Source organism: Anopheles moucheti, chromosome X, assembly GCF_943734755.1.
Source record: "Anopheles moucheti chromosome X, idAnoMoucSN_F20_07, whole genome shotgun sequence".
Classification (NCBI taxonomy): domain Eukaryota; kingdom Metazoa; phylum Arthropoda; class Insecta; order Diptera; family Culicidae; genus Anopheles; species Anopheles moucheti.
The window spans coordinates 7,984,329-8,008,680 of NC_069142.1; the positions used below are offsets into that span (position 1 = coordinate 7,984,329).

The 24,352-nt window shown below is 44.1% G+C and overlaps 1 protein-coding gene across 4 annotated transcripts in view; it reads left to right on the plus strand.

Moving 5' to 3' along the window:
* LOC128307481 (neuroglian) overlaps window positions 1-23,513 on the plus strand; it is a 35,642-nt gene extending 12,129 nt beyond the window's left edge. Inside the window, exons 4-9 of one of the 4 annotated variants that reach the window (XR_008287631.1) lie at window positions 11,472-14,282; window positions 14,362-14,693; window positions 14,788-14,998; window positions 18,175-18,293; window positions 19,858-21,239; window positions 21,537-21,677. Coding sequence is in view for 1 of the 4 variants with exons in the window: in XM_053045359.1 (XP_052901319.1) it covers window positions 11,472-14,282; window positions 14,362-14,693; window positions 14,788-14,998; window positions 18,175-18,293; window positions 21,537-21,667 (3,604 nt within the window). In the remaining 3 variants the exon portion in view is untranslated. Of the gene's footprint in view, window positions 1-11,471; window positions 14,283-14,361; window positions 14,694-14,787; window positions 14,999-18,174; window positions 18,294-19,857; window positions 21,240-21,536 lie in introns of all 4 variants that reach the window. The other 3 variants (XR_008287632.1, XR_008287633.1, XM_053045359.1) reach the window with 3 other exon arrangements.
* Window positions 23,514-24,352: the final 839 nt, after the last annotated feature.

The following is a 24,352-nucleotide window of genomic DNA, read 5'->3' on the forward strand; positions in this document are numbered from 1 at the left end:
TTCCCTCCTCTTTTACGCTGAACTCACCTCCACGGCGTAGGCCAACACATTCCGACGTATGACTTCTCCTCGCCAATTACGTGTTGTGTACGGTGCATGACTCAGTGAGATGTGAATTAACGGCGCCCAAGCTACGGAAAAGCGACAAGCGGAGATGAACTCTCGCACTCTGTCAATCCTCTGTCCGCTGAGATGTAGTTTACTTCCACGGGCGAGTTATTGCAGCCGGTCATTTATTGGCTCCCCCGGGCTAAAGGTCTCGCTTTGCTACTGTGTTTAATTTTTCTTACGGTCCCTCCGTACCCGATGCGCCAAGAAGTCGGTGGTACTCTTGGAAACCCGTAATGGGCGATAGCGTTTGTGATCGATATTTGCATTTTTACATGGGCCTCGGGAGGCGATGATGCTGCTAGCGGTCTCGTTGAATCATAACATTGTCATAACTCTTTCTCACTCGTTACACTCCTGCCCTCAACGCTGGGTCTTAATGGTCTGCTGGAGAACAACCCATCACTGTACGTGTCTGTATGCGAATGGAACTGTAATGAGTAAGATTTATTTATGAGAATAGTGCATCGTTGATGGTTTGACATGCATTGCGGAAACATGTAGGAGAATTTTGAAATCGATTCCAAAAATAGAAGGGATAATGCGTGATACATCGCCTCATTTATCGGCCACAAAAATCAATTGTGTTTCCATCTGCTGGAGTCCTCATAGAAAACAAATGAATTTAAAGAATAGTTCTTTTGCATGCTGATTTAAACCAGCAATAATATATAATTTTGATAAGCAATTTCATCAGCTATATGCGATAGAAATAACTAATCGCTCTCGTTTTCAGGAGACTTAATATAATATAGCTATTATACCTATAGGGGTATAAGCTACTTTATACCCAATTTCATAATTTGCTATAATCCCGATTTGCTGAATGGAGTTAACTGCATCGTTGTAAACAACCTGTAAAGAGAAAAAACTTTTGCTCTTACCAAGAATCGAACCTAGGCACGAGAGGGAGCATTATGATGTGGCGCACTCATTAACCAATTAGGCAACGGATCGGTTGTCGGTAGAGGTGTGTTAAATTGGAACCGGTATATACAATGCACTAGTTTTGCCGAAATTGAATTCAACACACTGGAAGATATAATTATATTTAGAAAATAAAAATAAAACAAACTACAGCGGTATGACTTCTCCATCATCCCACGCTGTGTGTGAGAGAGAATACATTTTTAATGTGGGTTTCATTTCTTATAAATTTATAAAGACTTTCAACCTTTCTTCCTCCTCTTGCTTTGCTATTCCCGCAAGAAGATGATGGCGTTGCAATACTAGAAGTAATCGCACCTCATACAGTAGCAGATAGGGGAAAAAGGGGGGTCAGATATGACCGATGCGCAACATGCGAATATCGATCCCCCCCTTCTCGTTTAGGTTATTTTTTCCACTAGGGGCAAGCATGAACCAGAGAGGAAAAGGCCATAAAAAATAACATTAATTCTACTTCCCTTGATTCGTGCGCTTTTCTTGCTACATTTACAACATCCCCAGCTGCCTGCCAACAGTAAGTAACCTTCAAAAAGGATACAACATAGCCCAGGTATTGGCGGAGGCTCTTACGGTTGGAAACAAAAAAAAAACAGAACGACTTTGCTTTGCAAAAGGTGTATGTTAGAAGGGAGTGCGAACATCCGCCATCCTTTTTATGGCCGTCTCTCCAATCGGGGAGACACTCTTCAAGGTGATATTCTGCTGTTGCTACCTGGCGTGTAGTTTGCTCGGTTAGTGAAGATGTTATTTTGCCCGTCCGATTATAGATCAAACCGCTCCAGGGTTGTGCTGTATGTGCGTGTTTTCTCTAGGCTTCTTTCTGCCGTTTGTATATTGGTTGCTGTGCGATTTGTTATTTTTCCCCCTCTGATGATGTTGTATGGTTGGAGAGCTGGAGAAAAGAAAAGAATGTGTCTGATCTTGAGCGTCTAACCCGACAATGCTCCCCATTCTGCAGCTTATACATCCGTGCAAAAAGTGTGCTACTAAACGGTAAAAAGGAACCAAAGACGGGTTTCTTCCCCTCCCCTGCTATACCTCATTCCTTCATCCGCAATCAGTACTGCCACTATAAAACGGGGGGGATATGGTGTATCCTTTTAAGGCTCTACCGTTTGTGCCTTTTGCTAGTCAGAGGTGGTAGTTTTGCCAACAAAACGTAAAGAAAGCCCGAACGCGCACTGCTGGTGCTGTAAAGGCAAAGGGAAACAAAATTTCTATCGCACACAAGGAAACTGCCTCCCTTCGACTAGACTTTTGGCGACGGCAGAGAATAGCAGGACATCGAGCAAAACCTCACACCATAGTTGGGCAAATAGTCTCCTCCCCACAAGGCGCACCCGGAGACCACCAGAAGAAATGATGTTTCTTCGTCCTTCGTTGCCGCCGTCGTCGTGTTGTGCGACATTGTTAGGTGAAGACCGTAAACTTGGCCGTCTTTTTTAGTGCTACACTCCCCCATCCCCATCGCCGCTTCCCGAAGGACATCAGAAGAAAAAGACATTCGCACTCGCTCCTGCTGTGTTTCTCTTTCGTTTGGTGCGCGGGCGAAGCGGGGTTATGTGGGGAGATGTGTAAAGCCTTCTAAAGGATATTCGTGTCTAGGCTCGTGCCGCAGGCTCGGGACGAAGAGGACCTTGATGTGTGCGTGTTCGTAAAACACACGGAACTGCTGGCATGTGTTGCGCGTGTATATTGGTGCGCAGGTCCTACCATGCTGCTACTCACTCCGTATCTCTCACTCGCTCTTGCTCTCACTTTCTGTCGCATACACCTCACCATGGATGACGCGCTGTGTTCCGCGTTGTGTATTGGAAAATGTTTGTCGTGTAGCCTGGGCTGGAAAATATGCGGCATTTCTCGCTCCTTGCTAACAAAACGCTTCATTTATGTATGTGTGGTCTGTATCATGTGGAAAGCTTGGCTCCCCCTTGGGTAGCAGAGCACCACCGGTATGGCGCTTTGTTTGAGTGTGTGTTTTTGTGTGTGTGTGTGTGTGTGTCTATCCTTGCCGATGGCAGAAAAATGCGGCAATACACAAAACACAGTTCGGCGACGTGTATGGAAAATTATCGATTTTCCTACCAACTGTGTGTACGTGTGTGTGTGTGTGCACCGAATTTTGTAGACAAGGAACCTGCCATCAACGGTGTGCGTGTAGGAGTTAAAGGTGTTTTTTTTAAGGGGTGGGGGGGGGGGGTGATTTTTATTTTCTTTTACCAATCGGTGTGTCAGCATTGTTTCGTATTGTTGTTATTTTTATTTTATTAATTTTAAATTGATACAAAAGGCATTTTTATATGTTGCGCAGTGAGGTGTTGGTTCGAATTGGATTTTATTGTCGCCTTGCAAGCATAATGGGAGCATAATTGTATTTTAATATTTAAATAACTTTTATTAAATTGTGTTTTCCGTACATTTGCCATCGATTTTCATTTTGTTTTTCTTTATGAGTTAGTGGATGTTGAGTTTTCCCTTCGCTGTACAACGTGATATCTAAAGCAGGATAAATTATATCTTAAATTCTTCCGAATGAACTTAATGTTTTTGAAGGAATTGAATTTCGTTTCGAATTTCTATTTTGAAGATTTATTAATTCTTTCAGATTTCAAGATTGTTATTTACTCTGAGGTATTGATGAATTTCCCTTCTTTTAAGTTTGTTCCTTTTTAAATAAGATTTTTTGGAAAATCTAATGGAAAACCCCTAATAACGCTAGGGTTTTTCGTTTATGAATCACTACCCATGAGTCTATGAGGATTTATCATTCTTTGGGGATTTGTTGAATATTTAAGGATTTCAAGAATCTTGGAAGATTCATGAATCGTTTGAGAATTTCCTCATGATTTGTATGGCTCCCCAGTGAACATACGAGTAAAGAAAGCACTATTTTCATTAGGAGAACAGATCTCGCCAGGTTGTTTACTTTCGAGTATTCCTTATCATATTCATTTTGACGTTCAGTTTTCCATGGTGTTGTCTCTTAGCGAACCCATTGGAAAAATAATACGCCCCGAGAAGCAGTGACACAAAGGCGACCGGACCGGAGATGACGACTAGTAGTGTCCCGCTAATGGGCGTATCAACGAGAGAAGGTTAATGTATCAATTACAGCAACCACGCACTGTGAGCCGAGCGAGGAACACACGCATTTCGACGGCCCTTTTACCACTTACCTCGTCACACGGGAGGGATGCATTAGCCCTTTCCACGCGCGGGGGCTTGTTTGTCTCTCCGAAGCGTGAATAACTAGCCAAGAAAATAACGAGAACGCTTGGGAAGGGGAAAATAGTGAAAAAAAAAACAAAAACCAACACGCACACCCATCTCGAAACTAAAAACGGAAAAAGGAGGTTATGTTGACTGGACCCCCCCCCCCCCCCCCCCTCCCTCCTGTCTCCTTCATCTCTCTTCTGCTGCTTTCCCCCTTGCGGCGCACGACGTGGATCAGGTTGCAACAGCAGCAGTAGTACCATTTGTGTACTGTTTTTTTTTCCTTTTGCCGTCATTTAAAGAGAAAAGCGAGTGAGGATATTTGAGTGAGAGGAGGGGGGTGGGGAACTATTTAAAGAGTGCAACGCCACACGACACCACAACGAGGAGGAAGCAGGGAAGCAGGAGGACACGAAATCGGTGGGTGGTGTGCAAGTGGTTTAAGAAGAAAGAATTAAAAGAAAAAACACAACAACTCACGCACGACTTAAATGCACCCTGCGTGAGGGGAGAAAATTGGAAGAAAATTAGGTTTCGTACGGAACGAGGTGGCAAAGGGATGAGGAAAGGAGAGGAAATGAGAGAGATCACGTTCTTAAGCACGATCGTGAAAAGATTGTTTTGTTTAGGGATTTTTTTAATTCGACATCACTTACCCTCTTTAGTGTCGCTTTGTCAGTTTTTTTGTCACGTTTATGTTTATCTCTGTGGAAGTTTAACGTTTGTTTTTCCCATATTCTGTTTTAATTTTAGTTAGATTTCCTTTTCTACCTTATACTCTCGCTTGGAGCTATCGTTTCTATATTTGTGACCAGTTTTATATCACTTCTGCATTGACTTCTCGGTGACGGAAAATTCTGAAGTGATCAAATTTGATTGAACCTAATTTTATCTTTTTGTTGTTTTTTTGGTGGTCCCAATTGTTGATTGAACGAACGCAACCGAGATCTTTGAACTTCGTACAATAAACCTCAATTCCTATCTTAATAGGTGCTCACGAAAATTACATCATCCTCAACAACAACACTCCTCAAGATGGGACTCTGGTACAAATGGTGCGACATATTGATTGGGAAGAAATTGCACAGTGTGGTTGGCGGTTTTGCAATTCAAACGTATAATCGATTGTTACAAAACTTTAAAATTATACTGATTTATTCTTGCGCGCTTCACCGATTTTGTGTCCGGGTATCGTGGGATATTGAAGCGAGCGAAAGTTATCCAATAAATAATCCGTTAAATTAACAGCACCCGCGTGTGAGACCATTTTCCATAATGGACCCGAAGTTGATGGGAAAATATGACGGGGTGGTTAATATTGGCCCGCTTTTATCGGGAGCATTGAAGCAAGAAAGTGTTGCTTGTCCCTCCGTTTTTGCGGTTAAATTTAATTCCAAACTCAAACCACACTCCGAGCGACATTGTGACGGTTTAGTGTCGCTTTCTGCTGAATGGCGCGCACCCTATTATCCCTCCCGGTTACAAATTCCACACGAGAATCGCGAGCAATCGTACCATTTTTGTGGTAATTAATTTTCAAAATGCTTCGAAAAGCCAATTTTACGCTGTAACACATAGCGTTTGAAGCTCATCCCTAAATTGACCCCGAGACGCGTGCACCGCAAGCATTGAAACCATTCTGCCTTCACAGAACACAGCTGTAATGTAGGGTATTAGTGTGAGTGAGTGTGTACCTTAGGGATCAAGGATGTGCGTTCCCGTGACGCCCTGCAGATGATCTTTTGTGCCTTGTGAATGCATATGCTGGTGGCAGGAGAAAAACCATCTGTTCCACGTTTATCCGCCCGAGGTGAGCTGAGCACGCTCGTCCGTAAGTAACGAATGTGTCACCCTCCCCGGATACCTTTAATTCTACCCGCACCCGAGCAAAGCCCAATAAAGCCCAGTAAAGGATCAGCTAGGAAAAAAGGGTCACCAGCGTTAGGATAATTGGTCCGGCGTTTAATAATTGCCGCTTCCGAAACGGGCACCAAACAAGAACGCGACCACTGACCCGGGGATTTTTAGACACTTATCCCCGTTTGTCGAGGTTCGCGTCCATTAGCTGGCGACTGTTACGAGTGGAATGCAAGCGAGCCCGACAACAGACGGCAGCAGGCAGTAACAGCGACACAACACCACGGATGAACGGTTTGTGACCTCTGCCGTCCGGTGTGTGAATGTTTCGTTTAACTTTGCCCGTTACTCGGGTTACTGGCAAATGTCTCCGTTACACCGGTGAGCAATGCACGTAAGTAGAGTGACCCTTTTGCGCGCCTGATCTGTGTGTGCATCGGTAAAAAGGTGAGCGCTTGCACCACGCGAGTAATGCAACGCAGCTCCCCGTTGTGGAGGTGTGCGGGCTTTTGAAGCGTTTTGCAAGAAAGATAGGGATTGTAACCTAAAACGGAACCTAAAAGAGCATTCAAAGAGGCGTAGGGTTGGTAGAATTAGACACGTGAAAGGTTAGATTTTGGAATTGGAGCACGGAGGAGGAAATGGTTTCATTTAACTCTATAGCTGTGTTATGATGATCTTGTTATGTGCATCTTTAACTGACAATTAGGACTGACATGGTTTAGTAAATGACTTTACTTAACATTTTTTTAAGAAGAATTTTTAAGCGTGTCTTGAAAAGCTCTTTTGAAGAAGGACTCCAGTGTATCAGCTAATGTGAGAATTAACTTTGGACGACACTCCATAATTATCTTTCCAACTTAAGATATCTCTGATATCCATCTCTGACGATAAAAGATATCTTTGAGGATATCTCTGATGATGAATGATATTTCTGAGGATATCTCTGAAGACATCTCTTTCGACCAAAGATATTTCTGAGGATATCTCTCACGTTGAAAGATATCCTTGACGATATCACTCACGATGAAAGATATTTCTGAGGATTTCTCTAGCGATGAAGAATATTTCAGAGGATATCTTTCTGGACATCTCCAACGACTAGGATATTTCTGGGGTTATCTCTGTGGATATACAAATTATATGATAAGTACTCTACAAAAAAATAGTTGTACTAAGTGTTGTACAAGTTTGCAAAACATTTTTCTGACTCCGTACACGACCTGCAAGGAATCTTGTCAGGATAACAGACGTGTTATGCCGATTCTAGGGACACTCTCCGCCCTATCCTTTAGGGAGGGCGCCTTACTTTCCGGAGCCTTTACTTTCCGCTCCAGTGAAGCGCAGTGCCGTCCGGTATGACTTCGTTGAATAAACCTTTGCCTGTTTGTGACCATATGATCTGTTGCTTCCGAATTCAAAAGAAACAAAAAAAACATTCTCTTTTATAACCGTACGAGGATACGGACAATTTCCAGTCAACCCGGTTACAGAGCAACGCGAAGTGCTCGTAAACTCGCATAATGTGTAAGCAAAAGGGAATTTTCCCGCTGGTTGGAATGTCGTCGTCAGGATGCAAATTTGTTAACAGAAAAGCTTGAAGGTAGAACTTAGATTTTCATGGAATTGCAGTTTCCCACACTAGAAGACATGAACCGAAAATTTATATTTATTTAAATGCCCATCACAAAAGTTATATCCATGGGAGCAAATGTCCTGTTCGAAATATTCCTACTCCCTCTCTGTCTCTCTGTACGTCAGACAACGAACATATGGCTGTGCAGGGGGAGACCTCCGGGAATAGTCATCGTTGCATCTCACCGTGGGGTAATCCTGACAAATCGATTCGTCCAGACGGTTCCACATGTTCGACGATTGTTTGATGAGTTTTTAATAGATGTTCTCGTCTTCGCAACAAAACACACACTAGCGCTCTTTCGCTTTCGCCGCCAAAATGTCACCCGGTGCACATAGTCCAATGTCGCTTGAAGGGCACACTTATGGATCGGGCGGGGAAGTCTCAGGAAGGTTTTGCCAGTACTGTTTCATCGTGTGCAAACCGAAAGCGCAAAGAACCACAAACCTCCTTCTTCGAGGAGCGTTTATGTTGACCATTAACCCCTGTGAGTGCGGCTCCCTTTCGCGTAGTCTCACCAAAATTAATTCATTTACCACCTTTCCGGGGTTTTAGGCGAAAGCTAGTGGGCAGAAACGGAAAGAGAAAAAAGGGTCGATTGGAGTCGGAACAACCGGAACCACGGTCACCACTTATCGGGGTTTTGCTTTTGCGGAGTTCCATTCGCGTTAAAAATAAAAGTTCGGGAGTCATAAATGAATGCCATATTGGACGGGGGGTTGCGCATACATTTCTGGTGTCCAGATGCCTGATTAGCGAGACGTTAAAAGACGGAACCGAAAAAGGGAAGGAGAAAAGGGGGTGGGCATATGTGTCTCGAGTCGGGTCATTAGTCAGGCTTCGGGTGCGCGCGGACCAACCAAGTCACCGATGTGTTGGAATATTGATTTCGATGGAAAGAAGCACGCACTGGCGCGTTAAATCGGCTCCGTATTAGACGCCTTATGGGAGACTTAATTTATATTCTAACTGAAGGAGTCTTCAGTGCCGGACTTAAAGCATACATTCTCATTCGGGTTGGTGGAATGGCGACATATTGCTTTGCTTGCTTCACTGGAAGAATCCCGTAAAGTGTGCATGTATGTGTATGTCCGCTCTGGCGAATTCAAAATGGCAAAAGCAGTTCCGTACAAAGAAAGTGGTCGGAGGTGCTTCATTTCCGCAGGGTAGAGAAAGTAACAACATACAGCTATCATTTTAGATATGCTTGAGCAATAGCAAGATATTGTCCAAGGGTTTGTGGAAATTCAAACATTGTCATCTCGGATGACTGGGATGTCTAAGAGCCATGGCACGGCTTCTCTAGTAGAACTGCTCAGTTTTCTATCTCCGGATGCTATGCTATATTAAACTCTGTACCCAGTTTTATTGAGGCGTGCGTATGTCTGTGTTTTCTATTCCAATAAGCAAACATTCTTGCAGACGGCGGGGGGATTCTCGGCTTCCCTCTCAATGAGCAGCTCTGGTAACTTTTCTAGCTTTTTCTTTCTTTTTCTGGTAACTCTGGAACTTTTCTAGCCTTCCCCTGGTCAGATGGCGACAGATTACGTAATTGTATATAATTTGAATATCTTAAACAGTAGTTTCGTGCGCGGTGGCAAAGTGGATGGTGTGTTGTGGAGCATGGCAATGCATCGGTTCAATATGGTCCAAGCGTGTAACGTTGCCATCAATCCAAGACCCAAGGCATCCGATCGTCTGCAGTACGCTTGGTCGTTCTATGTTGTATATACATTCGCATGCCATTGCCATTAGTATAGTTCTTGGAATAGAGGTTCGAAATGACATCATTACACTTTGTCCGCATTTAGTCAAACTCTTGATACAGAAGGAAAGAAAGAACGACAACTATGGTTTCAAAGATTCGGTCACTTTCCAAACATCTCCAAACTTCGCCGGGTTTAGCCGCCAATAAATTGTTGCCTTTGGACGGAAACGACTTCTTTTTTTATTTCCCACTTCTTTACGCGTGAAACAAACATGTACGTTATTGGGTTGATGTGTCCCAATCCTAGCCCTCACACTCTCAACCGTTACTTCTCAGAACAAATAACCCTCACCCATTGTAAGCGAGATGATGAGGATGGAGTTAAAGCGAAGACACGCAGAGACACACTTGGGTGATGCAAATCGATGATGTTGGGGCAAGCGAGAAGCAGTAGCGTCAGAACCCTGCGCTTAAACGGTTTTGTAAACGGCCAATCTATGTCAGTGACAGTAATTCCCAATGCCACTCAAAACGTATTTGTATGTGTGACATAACTTGGTGGAGTTATAACAATTCTCGTTGTTGCATTCCGACCACCTGTCACCGGCTAGAGATTTCGTCATCTTCATCATTTGCTGCCCCCCCCCTGTACTCCCCGGGTGCAAAGATGGCCACATACACTCACGTATAACGTATCTTCGGTCCCATTATTTGAGCGATGATGTCACTCTTGACTATTCCCCGTGCACTGTACTTCCTCTGAATGCTGTATTTGCGGGAGTTATAAATACAGCGGATTCTGTCTATGCGCCGCCATATGTGTGCGATGCCTCGAATACCAATATGTAAATATATTTTTTGTCGATGACGCTATTGGGGCCCACATGCACCAGCACGCAGCACGTCTCGGCGTGTTTGTGTTTTGCAAGGTCGTGGTTCGACTGTGGTCATCCCGTCCTGTCCGGGCTTTTACACACCTCACGTACTCACCTTTTGCAGGTCACAACATTCTGGGGAACATTTGGACATATTTGTTTGGACACAGCTCATTAGACCTCTTTTTTGGACGGCTGTTGGAAATGGAATTCTGTACTCATTACCGGTTGTCAAAGTGCATGTCGGCAGGCACGTCATCTTGCCCCCGGTGCTTATTCCGCCCAGAGAAACTGGTTTTGCCGTTCAGGAAGAAGCAGGTCTGGCCGTGGTTTTGTATACATTAGACGAAACGTTTATCTGTTCCCATATGGTGGAATCCTTTCTACGCTGTAAACATTGCCCGATGCTCAGGAGCATTCTATACCTGCAGGAGGAGAGAGCTGTAAATCAATAATGTCTAATGTCCAAGTCTAAATCATTTCCTGGAATGTGTGCAAATATCTTTCACCGGCGATGTACCGGTAAATAATGCAAATCTCAAACTTCCACTCCAGACGCCTACTGTTTGCGGTATATGTTCCCTCCGCATATAACACGTTTTGCGACAACAATTGAGCTCAATTTAGTCGCTGGTTCCAAAGATAGCGCGGAACTTGAACTTTCGGGTTGGCGCGTGTATGGTTTGTCCGTCGTTTCTTTCACGCCTTTTGGTGGGTCCGTTCGTTTGTGGACATTGTGTAGCTGAGGCGATGTAGATCTAATTCAATAATGCCAGCATCCGCCACGACGGAGAAGACACTTGAGGGAGAGGTTCGTGTGCAGCAGCACTAGGGGCGGCACACAGAACATGATCGTTTTATATGATCTTCACCGACAAACTGTACGCATTCCACGAAGATTTACAAGTTGTTGTCTGTTGGAGTTTATTTAGGAAGGGGGAAGAAAATACTCAAGATCAATGCAGCTAGAACCGCGAGAAGGGTTAAGATCTTGCAGTTGATTCAATTTCGGCAATCCATTTCGAAAAGCGGGAAATCCATCTCGAATTCTTTCAATTTAAGCTCGCAATTTACCTTTGAGTCATGTGTTTTCTAATCTCTTTCTTCTTTCTTCCGTCCATCTTAGATATCGCTGGATCAAGAACGGCAAAAAGTTCGAATGGCAAACGTACGACGACCGCATGTCGCAACAGCCGGGGCGTGGTACGCTGGTAATTACGTCACCGCGCGATGAGGATCTTGGACAGTATCAATGTTTCGCCGAAAACGAACACGGTACCGCGACGTCCAACTCGGTGTTTGTGCGGAAGGCGGAGCTGAATTCGTTCAAGGACGGCGCGCCGCAAACGGTACAGGCGGACGAGGGAAAACCGTTCAAGCTCGTCTGTCAGCCACCGGACGGTTGGCCAAAGCCAAACGTCTACTGGATGATCCAGAACATGGATGGCGGTATACGGAGCATTAACAACTCGCGCATGACACTCGACCCGGAGGGCAACCTCTGGTTTTCGAACGTAACGCGCGACGATGAGTCGAGCGATTTCTTCTACGCCTGTGCAGCATCGTCCGTGTTTCGTAGCGAGTACAAAATCGGCAACCGGGTGCTGCTGCAGGTGCGCCAGACCGGCATCTCGGCAACGCAGAACCGCCACCAACCGTTGCGCCAGTACGTGTCGCGCAAGAACGAGGTCGCACTGAAGGGCAAACAGATCGAGCTGTTCTGTATCTACGGCGGTACACCGCTGCCGGAAACGGTGTGGACGAAGAACGGGCGGGCTATCATCTGGAACGATAAGATCCAGCAGGACAACTACGGCAAATCGCTCAAGATTCGGCGCGTCTCGTCGGAGGATTCGGGTGCGTACACGTGCGAGGTGTCGAACGGTGTCGGCAATGCGGACTCGTACTCGATCAACCTCGCGGTGAATGCCGTGCCGTACTTTACGGTCGAGCCGGAAATTGTGAACGCGGCCGAAGGGGAATTCGCCGAGTTTAAGTGCGAGGCGGCCGGTAACCCGAAGCCCAACATTATGTGGATTCACAACGGCAAGCAGATCGATCAGAGCTACGCGAACCCACGCCGCATCATACGCGCGAACAGCATCTACATCAGCAAGCTGAAGAAGAGTGACACCGGTAACTACGGTTGTAACGCCACCAACTCGCTCGGCTACGTGTACAAGGATGTTTATCTGAACGTTTTGGCCCTCGCGCCGGAAATTACGGATCCGCCGAAGCGCGAATATACCGTCGACCAGCGTAACGTGACGATGACGTGCCGGGTTTTCGGTGCACCGAAGCCGGAGGTCAAGTGGTTGCGGAACGATCGTGAACTGACGGGCGGACGCTACCAAACCATGCCGACCGGCGATCTGTTCATTCGGGACGTGAAGTTTGACGATGCGGGCGAGTACAAGTGTTACGCGTTCAACACACTCGGCAGCAAGACGGCATCCGGTGAGCTCAGCGTCAAGGAGCGGACGGTGATCAATGATCCGCCGCAGGACTACGAAGTGGTGGCCGGCACGACCGTCACGTTCCGCTGTAACGCCATCGCCGACTCGTCGCTCGAGCTGACGATCGAGTGGCTCACGAAGGGGGAGATCATCGACTTTGAAAATCAGCCCCGGTTTATCCGAACGTCCGACAACTCGTTGATGATTTCGAAAACGATCGAGCTGGACACGGGCACCTACTCCTGTCTGGCACGTACCGATCTGGATGAGGTCATGGCAAACGCAACGCTCACGGTAATGGACAGACCGAATCCGCCGACGCTGAAGCGTGTCACCTGTATGGGCAAGGTGGCCAGAATCGAATGGGCCTCGAACGGTGACAATCGCTCGCCGATCCTGAACTACATTATCGAGTACAACACGTCCTTCACGCCGGATACGTACGATGTGCTGACGGACGATGTGCCCGGTACGGACCTAATCTGGACGGTCAACACGACACCCTGGAACAACTACACCTACCGCGTGATTGCGGTCAACAAGATCGGCCATTCGCTACCGTCCGGGCACAGTGAGGTGTGCACCACGGAGACGAGCGTGCCGTACAAAAATCCGGACAATCTCGAAGGTGAGGGTACCACACCGAACAATCTCGTCATCAAGTGGCGCCCGCTGGCACAGGTCGATCACAATGCGCCGGGGCTGCAGTATCGGGTTTACTGGAAGCGGGACATACCGAGCGCACCGTGGAGTTCGGCGGATGTGCGTGATTGGCGGCAGTCCAGTTATACGGTCGAGGGACTGCCAACATTCACGCGCTACCGTGTCATGGTGATCGCACTGAACGAGCGAGGCGAGGCCAATTCTGGCCCGTGGGAGGTGGAAGCGTACACGGGCGAGGATACACCGCTCGATGCACCGACCAACTTCACGCTGATACAGGTGACCGGGCCGAAAACGGCCATCCTCAGCTGGAATCCGGTCGATCCGGAATCGCTTCGGGGTCACTTCAAGGGCTACAAGATCCAAACCTGGACGGAGGCGGACGGTGAGGAAAATTTGCGCGAAATTTTGGTCACCGCCGACTCGAAACAGGCACTGGTGACGAACTTCATCCCTGATGCGACCAACTTTGTGCGCGTGCTCGCGTACAACGGGCGGTACAATGGACCGGCGAGCACGGTACTGTCGTTCGACACGCCCGAAGGTGTCCCGAACACGATCGAAGCGCTCGAAGCGTACCCGCTCGGTTCGTCCGCTTTTCTGCTGCGCTGGCGAAAGCCACTCCAGGCGAACGGTAAGCTTACCGGGTATCGGATCTACTACGAGGAGATCAAGGGTACGACGGTTGGTCCGCGCATGGAACGCGAACCGCACATCTCCGATCCGGCGGTGCTGGAAGCGAAACTGGCCCGCCTGAAGCCGGCAGCCAAGTACCGCATACACGTGGTCGCTACAACCAAGGCTGGTGAAGGTGACGAGTAAGTTATTGATATAACCGATAATAATACCGAGTATATTATTACCACCGACGTTCTGTTTCCTTTCCCCTTGCTAAAGCTTGTACATCGAACGGGCAACCTCGTCGGGACTGGGAATACCACCGGATGTACCCAACTTCTACTGGGAAAATCTTCCCACGGACAATGGACTGGCCAACATTAAGGTGGTGTGGCAGCCGGCCCTCGGCGGTAAGGCCGGTTCCCACTTCTACGTGAAGTATCGCGTAAAGGACGAATCGAGCTGGCAAACGACCGATCCGGAGCTGTACGAAAACTACCTCGTCGTGCACGGTATCAATCCGGACCATCTGTACGAGTTCCGGGTCGTTTCGGTCGATGGCGAATATCAGACGGAGTCGAGCACGCAGGAAGTTGACACCTATGGCATCCGTATGTAAACGCCATTCCTGGGTGTGTGTGTTTTGTGGACAACGTTACTAATCTGTTTCTTTCCTTTTAAAAAAAAAAAAAAACCGATTTTTAGAAAGCTCCGTGAAGGTGCCGGGAGATAATATTGCGACGGCCGGTTGGTTTATCGGTATGATGCTTGCGATTGCGTTCCTTATACTGGTGCTGATCATCATCTGCATCGTGAAACGTAACCGTGGCGGAAAGTACGATGTGCATGATCGCGAGCTGGCAAATGGCCGCAACGACTACACCGAGGAGGGTGGCTTCCCGGAGTACTCGCAACCGTAAGTGTGCAGTGGTTTGGGTTGCGCGCACACCTGTGTAACCCACTCCACCGACTTGTTGCCACCCTTCCGTCGCAGTGTGCTACAGTGGCGCACTCTTCGGGTTTCCCAAATATTGTAGCTCTCTCTCTACTACCCTCTACCCTTCCTTCTGTGCGCGGTTTTTGGATGCGTACACCGTACCATGTGTACGCCCATTTAACCCATCTATCAGCTGCTCGCTAGCCTATTTCTCTTGTTTCTTCAAGCAACACACTGTGTGTTTCCTTCTAATCCCTTGTACACATCGGCGCGCTACTTTTCCACAAACACTTCGCATCTTCGTAGCAGCAGTTTTCCCGGGAGGGGGCCATCACTTTGCCCCTTTTCTTTAAAAACCATCTATTCCTGTGATGCGCTCTTCAAATGCACCCACATATGCGTGGGTGTGCGCGGATATGCTCTTACCTATTCTGTTTTGCCTGTTGCGCGCGTGTTTTTTGTAAGCGCGTGCATAATAACCCGTGTTTTGCGAGTGTGTGAAACTGTTGTGATATCTATTCTGACACTTTGCTAACGCTGCTTCGTTTTTCTTCTTCCTCTTGCCGCACAATCACATCCAACACCGATTATATTGTGGGGTGTTTTTCTCCATTCCATGTTGCGAATGTACAACACGGAATATCTTTTCTTGCAAATCTTTTCTCTGCTGGCAGCGTTCACACGCGCACCTTTCGTGTGTTCGTGTGTATTATCATTCTGTAGAATAGTATCGATACACTCTGAGAGCTACGTCCCTGCTTCTTGAGATCCTTTCTGGTAGCTCTTTGTTACATTTTTGAACATCACGCCCCTCCTTCATCATCATCATGTTACGAACATTATCGCTCCTTTATGCTCCCGTTTATATCACACCATCTCTCCTTCTTCATCATCAACCACACCTGATCAACCCCCCCTCTGAAAGTAACCTTCAGTAATAATACTCTGCTGTGCCCGTGTGTGGAGCTTTTTACTGTGTACTGAAGCTGCTCTGTGTATGGTTAAGTTCACTAAACAAAATTCCCAACTTGTGGAATGATGGTTATGGTTCCTGGTACGAAAAGGTAAATACTTGACGGTGTTTTTTTTTTCCTTGGTTTGATCAGTGTAGAACCGGTTTCCCTGCATTTGCCTGGAGAGAGAGAGAGGGGAAACGTTTCATCGCACATAATTGTATACAGTTTGCTTTTAAAATCACTTAACTTACTTATTAATACAAAATAACGGGAAGCAAACGTAACATTATCTGGGAGATGTATCAGCTTCACAGTTGTTTCCTTTGTTTTTCCCTATCCGTGTATTGGTCTGCCCCAAAATTAAACAAACCTTTAATTCGAACCATGAATGTTAAGAAAATGAACAGAGCCCGTCATATTAACAGCGTGTGTACATCTTCTATTCATCGATATCTTTAATACAGCTAATGAATCATTTTCAGCTCCCCTTCACCTTCATCATGCATCGCTATTCCCACATCCATTGCTACTAATTACTACATCATAAGCGCATATCTGATACTTTTCCTCCTTTCTTCGTATCGTAGCTTATACTTTAGTGTTTAAGCAACCTTTTACTATATAACATGTTGTACTTCCAATCCGCCCCATGCTATTGTTTTTAACTGTATTCTGTAATGTTAGTTCTTTCCTTACTATCTACGCCTATGCTAACCCTCATACCTAACCCTATCTCTCCGTGTAGCGGTCATCCAGCAAATTCGCATTTAAAAGTGTATTGTTATCCACGGCCTATCGTTCATATGTTCAAATGTAGCTGATTTACACCTTCTGACGTTGTGAATATACACGGTATAGCACCACAAAGAATGAAACCGTTAGAAACAATACACTTTTCGCCATGCTACTACTACTGCTACTAATGTTTTCGTCTATCTTTACCTGTTCAACTACTTCTCATCGCATCGTTGCACCAACTAGTCATAAACTTGTTTTCCCTTATCCCACTCTACCAATATGGGTTTAATACACCGTATGTTAACTTTGTCTTATTAAGGTTAATATTTACCGTATCTTATTTATTTATTTTTAACACCATCGAGTTGCATACCTTTGTTTGGTTATGGTAAATGTTTCATAAGTTTGCGTGTATTTTAATGTTAACATATCATTACTTAAACATTCCGTTATGGGGGAGTATCAGTGGAAATGCGTTCATATCACTGGTTCCGTTTGTTAAAGTGCCAAGCATTAAAATCACTTCTCTTTATTATTTGATGGTATTTTTTTTATTCAGTTCCATTATTGGAGACGATTGAAAGATATACGTCAAATTCCCCATTTGTATATAATGATGCTCACTACTACACACAAGTATTAAACTTTTCTCCGATGTATATATCAGTTTTTTTTGTTGAAAACACAATATTAATTTGATTCGCTAACTTCGTTAAATTTAAATTTCACACACACACACACATTCTTATTTATCCCATGATTTATCCCAATGCTCCATCAATTTCCACATATCATACACAGAGAAAATTCCCATACACTATGATTAGTTTCTGTAGACAACTATACATTAAATGATAAATGATATTAAAAATAAAATTAAAATGTGTGAACAAATTGTTCAATTGTTGTATATAAAAACAGTAAAAATCCATTTTAAAAGAAAAAAATATACAATTTTTAGATTGATGTACAAAACCGTTTTAAATGTAATTTGAAATAGGGGTGCTTAAACTATAGAATGTAATAACATTTATCGCTTTATAATCGAATCAATGAAGAGATGTGTCTATAGAAACTAATCAACAGTGTTTATCGCTATTGCGAAGGAGTCAATGAATTTCCTTGTCGTAGTAAATCTTTGTTTACTTGTGTTGATCTTCCTCCGATTGTTTATCCGGTATCTGAATGAATCTCCCCAATTCTCACAAAACAATATGACGTGGTAAAGACGATAGAAAACATCCCTCTCCCCATCTTTCCCCCATGACCCTCTCTCCATACCACAAAATCCTCTCGCCTTTTCTTCTTCCGTGGGGGCGAAGGGCTATGCTGTTGTCCACCCCATCCCCCCGTACCATGGAAAGGCGTAGGGTTGGTAATTTGCTGCATACATACATACATACTAAAAACAATAGCCACGGACGGTAGCCGTCCACTGCTTTGATACCAAATGGAGTGTAGTGTTTTACGTGATTACAGTTTGGACAATAAAAGCCAGGGCCGACAATCGCTGAACTCGCAAAAAGTAGGACCGGAAAGTGATACAGATTCCATGGCGGAATACGGTGAAGGTGATACAGGTAATGTTGTGTTGTTATGCTACCACCACCACCCCACACACCCGCTCTATAATACTCTCTTTCACTCTATCTCTCGCACATTCATACACACACTGTCTCACTCATGTCTCGGACATTTCATTTGTGGTTTTACGTTTCTTTTAATTTACGTTTTTCTTCCCCGCATCAACCCCCCCATGTGCCTATTCTTGGCCCCAAATCGGAACACTCCTTCGAAAAAAAAAACAGACACACACATGCACACAAAACCATTGTGGTCCATTTCATTCACATCACCTAACTCATCCCATGTTTATTCTCTTTCTCTTTCTTCATATCTATCATTTATTCTCGTGTCATCCTCTGTACATCTAATTGCGCCATGCCATCAGTTATTAGTACCTTGGGTTAGTAACAACAGAAAAAAAACCATTCTATCATCATTTATCAACCAACTCTCCTTATACACTATTATAGAACGCGCGCTGGTACGCGAATAGTAGTAGCAGTGTTGGAGCATATTTGTTTCGTTTCTTTCTCATCTTTGCATCCCATGTTTTCTATCATCCACCAATATCATAGTGTCTTACACTCTTTCTTTATCTCTCTTTATCTCTCTTTTGCTTTCTTTCTCTACTTTCATTTGTTTTTATCTTCCTTTTATGTTTTAGTTAAATTTTGTTTTGTTTTGAGGATTATTTTCATAAGTTTTACATTATTACGCGCATGTGGTGGTACGATTTGGTGGGCGAGTGGTGAATGATTTCATTAACCTGGTTTGTTTTTTTTGTGCTTAAAAATTCACATTCCCCCCTACACCCAATTTCCTTTCCTCTTCCATTTTTTTTTTTTGGCTTCATCGTTCCCTTTTGCGCTCTCCACACTCCCAGATGCTATCAAAACGATGTAACGATTAGACATTTAGTCTCCAAGATTTAAAGTTATCCTTGTTTGACGGTGTTGCCTTCTTCCGCAAGCAAAAATGTGCATTGCGCACCGTTTTTATGTTGTTTTTGTCTGACAAAAAAAAACCCTTTTTTCATCGATTTGTTATCAAGTGTTTTTGAAAGTTTTGTTTTAGTGTTTGTTGTTTGATTATGTTTTTCCTTTTTTTCTTTCTCTCTCTCTTCACTTTCATAAAGTTTATTATATTCACCATAATCTTTTCACTTTATCTATGCTTCTTGTTTTGTGTTTTGTTCTTTTTCACTTGCACAGCAATTAAATGTACTCGTTTTTTCTTCTATGTGCGTGCGTTTGTTTTGGTTTTTTTCTTTCATTAGTGTGCTTTTTATGTGTTTGTTTTTTTCCCCTTAAGCTTGCAAAATGAGCTTACTATCCGCACATACTTATAATATAATTCTAGCGAGTACCAGAGTATACTCACAAGTAAATTTCACGTGTCCCACCGTACAACACAAATATGGAATGATGATTACGTGCTTTGAATTACTTTATATATATATATTTGGTATTATCTCATTTTTATTTTTTTCCTTATTTTCATTTTGTTTCTTTTTCTTCCTTTTTTTCTGCATTTCTCGGGGCATTATATAAATGTGAATGCGGCGCGTGTCTTCTGCAGAAGGTATGAATGAGGACGGTTCCTTCATTGGGCAGTACGGCCGGAAGGGTGGCAAAAATGCGGATAGCAATTCGCAGGCGTTCGCAACATTAGTTTAGTGTTTAGTAATCGACGTAATAATAAGTGCGCTACACAACGCAGGATTAATTTTAGCATAGCAAATAGCACGTTGTAATGTAAAACGTTTAGGGGGCAAACAAAAAAAAGGGAGTAGAAATGTGTATGTGAACGCAAGCTTTCCATCACTGTTGAGTTGATGTGTAGTGTACACGGATTAAAAGAGGTTAGCGTTACGATACGAAAATGTCTCTAGCAGCTATAGTATCCCTGAAAATGGCTGAAGCTTGTTTTGAAGAATTTAAAAAACAAAATTTTATCAAACCCGTCACACACATTCTACAATTTCCCGCCTCCGAGTAGGTTTCCTTCCGGGTGAGTGTTGTTAGGAAGATGTTCGTAGAAATCTTCCCACCTCCCCGGACGCGCAGAAGAGCAAGGAATCACCTAAAGTGTTTGCAATAAGAGTTAGCAGTATCAAGAATTGAAATCGAAACTGTGGCAGATAGTGACATGTGCATAAGCGCGGTGTTAGTCCGGGAACTAACCCTTCACCACTGAGGGTAAGCACATCCACATCTAACTGTGCGATACAGAGATCCCTCTCCGCTGGGAAGGGTAATGTTGTAACTAGTGTATAACATTACTGTAAACGTCTAGAAGTTAGTTAGAATGGCCGTCGAATGCAGCGTTTTTGAAGTGAGCTATATCAAAAGTGAACCATCACAAAAAAAAAATATTTTCTTAGGATGTTACACTGTAAACAATCGAGTAAGAAATGAACATATATAATGGTAGAGTTGAGCTTATATTTAAACCGACCTTCAATCGTACGGTAACCCTTTATAGATATGAGGCACATAGCACGTAAAATTAGATGCAACGAAATTGAGTTTTACGTGTCCTCCTCCGAACATTCGAACTGGTCGGTTCATCGTTTCGATCGTTAGCAGCAAAGAACGCGGTGGCTAGAAGCTTATATCCTTTTTGTTTATCATTCGCCCTATTAGCGCGGTAGTTTAACGAAGCGTGTTGCAAAGCGTACAAGTTATTATGGACCTGCGAATGTGCTGTCCGGTTTTACACCTCCTCCATCCGTGCCTATGACATGTGTAGCAGGCGATCACCTCATCCTCCATCGCAACGCGAGAGACACACAACACACGAGAACCTTCCCCGCGCCCACAAAGATCGTGACGCATGGACACGAGCAAATGCCCAATTTTCTGTTTCGTTGTAATACCCCTACTCACTTTTGGTTGTTGATTTTCCCGTTCGGCGAGCGCGCACCACTTCACACTTCCGTTGCATTACGCACGAATTATGTAGGTATTTACGTTTCGCTTTATTTTTTTTAGTTTGTTTCGCTGCTGTGTCGCGCGCCCAAGTTTACCACACGGACTGCATTTAGTGGATTGTGTTTCGTATATACTTATTTTCACGTTCTGCTTTTTGCCGGCCGGCTAATTCTACTTTTGTGCCCGAACAGTTGTTCCACTTCTATGCGAACCCCGTTTCTAGCTTGATTGTGTTTTACTAATGCGTTTCTTTCTTTTTTCGATTTCTCTTCCTTATCAACACTCTGTGACCGTGTGTATGGGTACGGTTTCGGTCTTATCCAGGTGGTCAGTTTACGGAAGATGGCTCCTTTATTGGACAGTACGTACCGGGTAAGCCGCCAGTTAGTGCCCAGTCCACGCCACAGAACCCATCGCTACAGGGCGCGAACGCTGGTATGGCAACGTACGTCTAAGATGGAAGTGTGGATACAACGCGCCCATCATCGGCAGTATCACCATCCGCGCACTCTAAGAACAACATACACACCAGCGATGCGAATTGCGTTAATCGGCAGTCAGTACTGTGCAGACATCCTTCAGGAAAAGCATAATGAAAATGCACTCTAGAAGAAGCATATTTGCGCTCCTCACCGCCTCGCTCAATAGAACGATGCATGCATGCTAGCGCTATAACAAGGAGAGGAGTAGTATTGCGAGACGCGACACACTGCCGAAAACCCTACATCTACATAATCAACACCATCTTTAGTATCTGATTTGAAAAAAAAAATGAAGTTAAGATAGCTGAGATAGAATCTCTTAAAAGAGCTACTTTTAGACATCAGGCTGCTTCGTTTTCTTATTTGTAGCTCGACTGAGTTGAAGAGAACCGCAAATCAAATCAGATTGTGTTGTTTTGCAAAACCGCAAAGCTGTCGGTGGGGAAAGTAAAAGAAAAAATCAAGTATTAATTTAGTATACACACAAAAATATATGAAAGTAATGATGTTTTTCGCGCGTGTGTGAGGAGAGAGGGACAGTGAGAGGTGAACGTTTTTCGGCACAAGGAAACGATCGCATGGATGCAAATATCCCTCCCAGGCAGGACACGTTTAATCGGTTTTTTGTTTTTTTATTTTTGAATTGTTTTTTTTAAGGAAACCGTTTTTTAAAAGCACGCTTGCTCTCACTTTTATCAAAGATTAGCAACCATAAAAGTCGTTTGTTTCTCGAATTACAACCCCGTAAAGCTATACAATGCATTCGGACTAACGTAACGTTGTTTAAGGATAGTTGATGCTGCCCCCCCAATGCGGGACAGTTTAACGTTGTATTGAGATAATAGATACCGAATCATACATTCTCTCATCTTACATATGTACGTGCAAAAACAAAACAAAATATAGGAAGAAATCGAATCTCTATAGAAACCTAATTGCTTTAGAGAGACACACATCGACAACCACACACAATGTGTCGCACAATCTCATCCGCGAATGCCGAGACGAGCGTAAAAGGCATTAGGTGTATCGAATATCTTTTTTGCGTCCATTCGTATGTAATCTCTATAACGATTAGCTACATGTGTTTTTTTTATATATATTTTTACCATCGCCTTGGTTTAAAGAGTAAAACCCCATGAACTAGATTTATTTTCGTGGTCCTTGGTCACTACTCAAACAAGACCGGCCCCCCCTGTGTATGCGTGTAAGTGCGTCAGGAAAAGGGATCCAACTGAGCAGCTTTTGTTTGTTCATGCCTTTCCCCTCCAAGGGGTGGAACAACGAACGTACGATTTATTAACCTTCACCCACGCTGCACCTAACAATGTTGTTGTTATCTTTATGTGTACTGTATATTGTGTATGTGAAATTCCGCGTATTGCGGCTGATGGAAATTTGTGAAAGCTTTTTTTGTTTTATTTTCAAACATCACCTGACTCCGAATTAGTCCCAATACAACACAAATTTAATGTATCAAACCAATTCTCACAGGAGATCGGGGTTTTTTTTTGTGGCACCGTTTCGGCGCCGAAAACGAAATATTAGGACGCGTGCTGAAGGATTTATCCATTGTCAAGTTAAAACCAGATTATAGGCACACACGAAAAGCTAAAGAGAGAAAACGAACGAACGCCAGCGTTGAAAATTCTCTTCCATGGATGTGAGGAATCGAAGCAAACGAGAATACGATTATTGTTCTTTCGTGTTTCTTTCTTTTCGCAAGAAGAAAAACAGCAGGACGGAATTCTTTATTTTTAACATTATTTATAATAATAAAAAAAAGTAAGCATTACTAGGAAACAGTATGCATTTTTTCGATTATCGTTTGTTTTTTCTTCGTCTTTTTGCATTTTAGGATTATCTATTTGTTTCACCATTTGAAGGTAATTTGCTTCTTTCGTTTTATCATTTGCTTATTGCTTTTGCTTTCATTTTAGATGATTCATTTTCTTTCACCTGCAATCTGACTGCGATCGTTACTCCTGCTTGAGCAGCAAAGCGAAGGCGCTCTCCACATTGTATCTCAACGTCGTTACGGCCAGCAAACGCCATAATCGTAGCTATAATTAGGCGTACGAACCTAGCTTATATTGTGCTGCACGAGCTGCAACATACACAACAAACAAACAAACAAAACAAAAAAAACAGCCGAAAAAGACGCACAAAACCTAGATACAACAACACTCTGATACGTTATACAAACAACACAGGGTCTTAGTCAAAATATTTAAACTTGAATACTACAGAATTAGCGGGTGCTAGCGCACGCAAGGGAGGGGTGACACAAAAAAATAGTAGTGACAAAAAATGCATGCCAGCAAAGAGGAGGAAATTAGGTGTAACTTTACGCGGGACGCTTCGTGTACTGTAAGGTTCCCTCCCTTTTCCGCTATATACAATCGCTCGAGCTTTTCCTTTTTGACCTTATGCTACGCGCAAAACGAATGGGTTTCCCGCTGAAAACAAAACTTGGAAAAGGATATCAGCTCAGGAAACGTACATGCAACATGCAAAAAATAAAAAAAAAACTAAACACATACACCCGCACAAAGGGGGCTGAGCGGCGTATGTGTGTGTTGCGCAGTTAAACTTATTACGTAGTAGAGCAAGAACCATTCGCGTGTTTTGCTTTCTGTTAGCTAATCTATTACTATC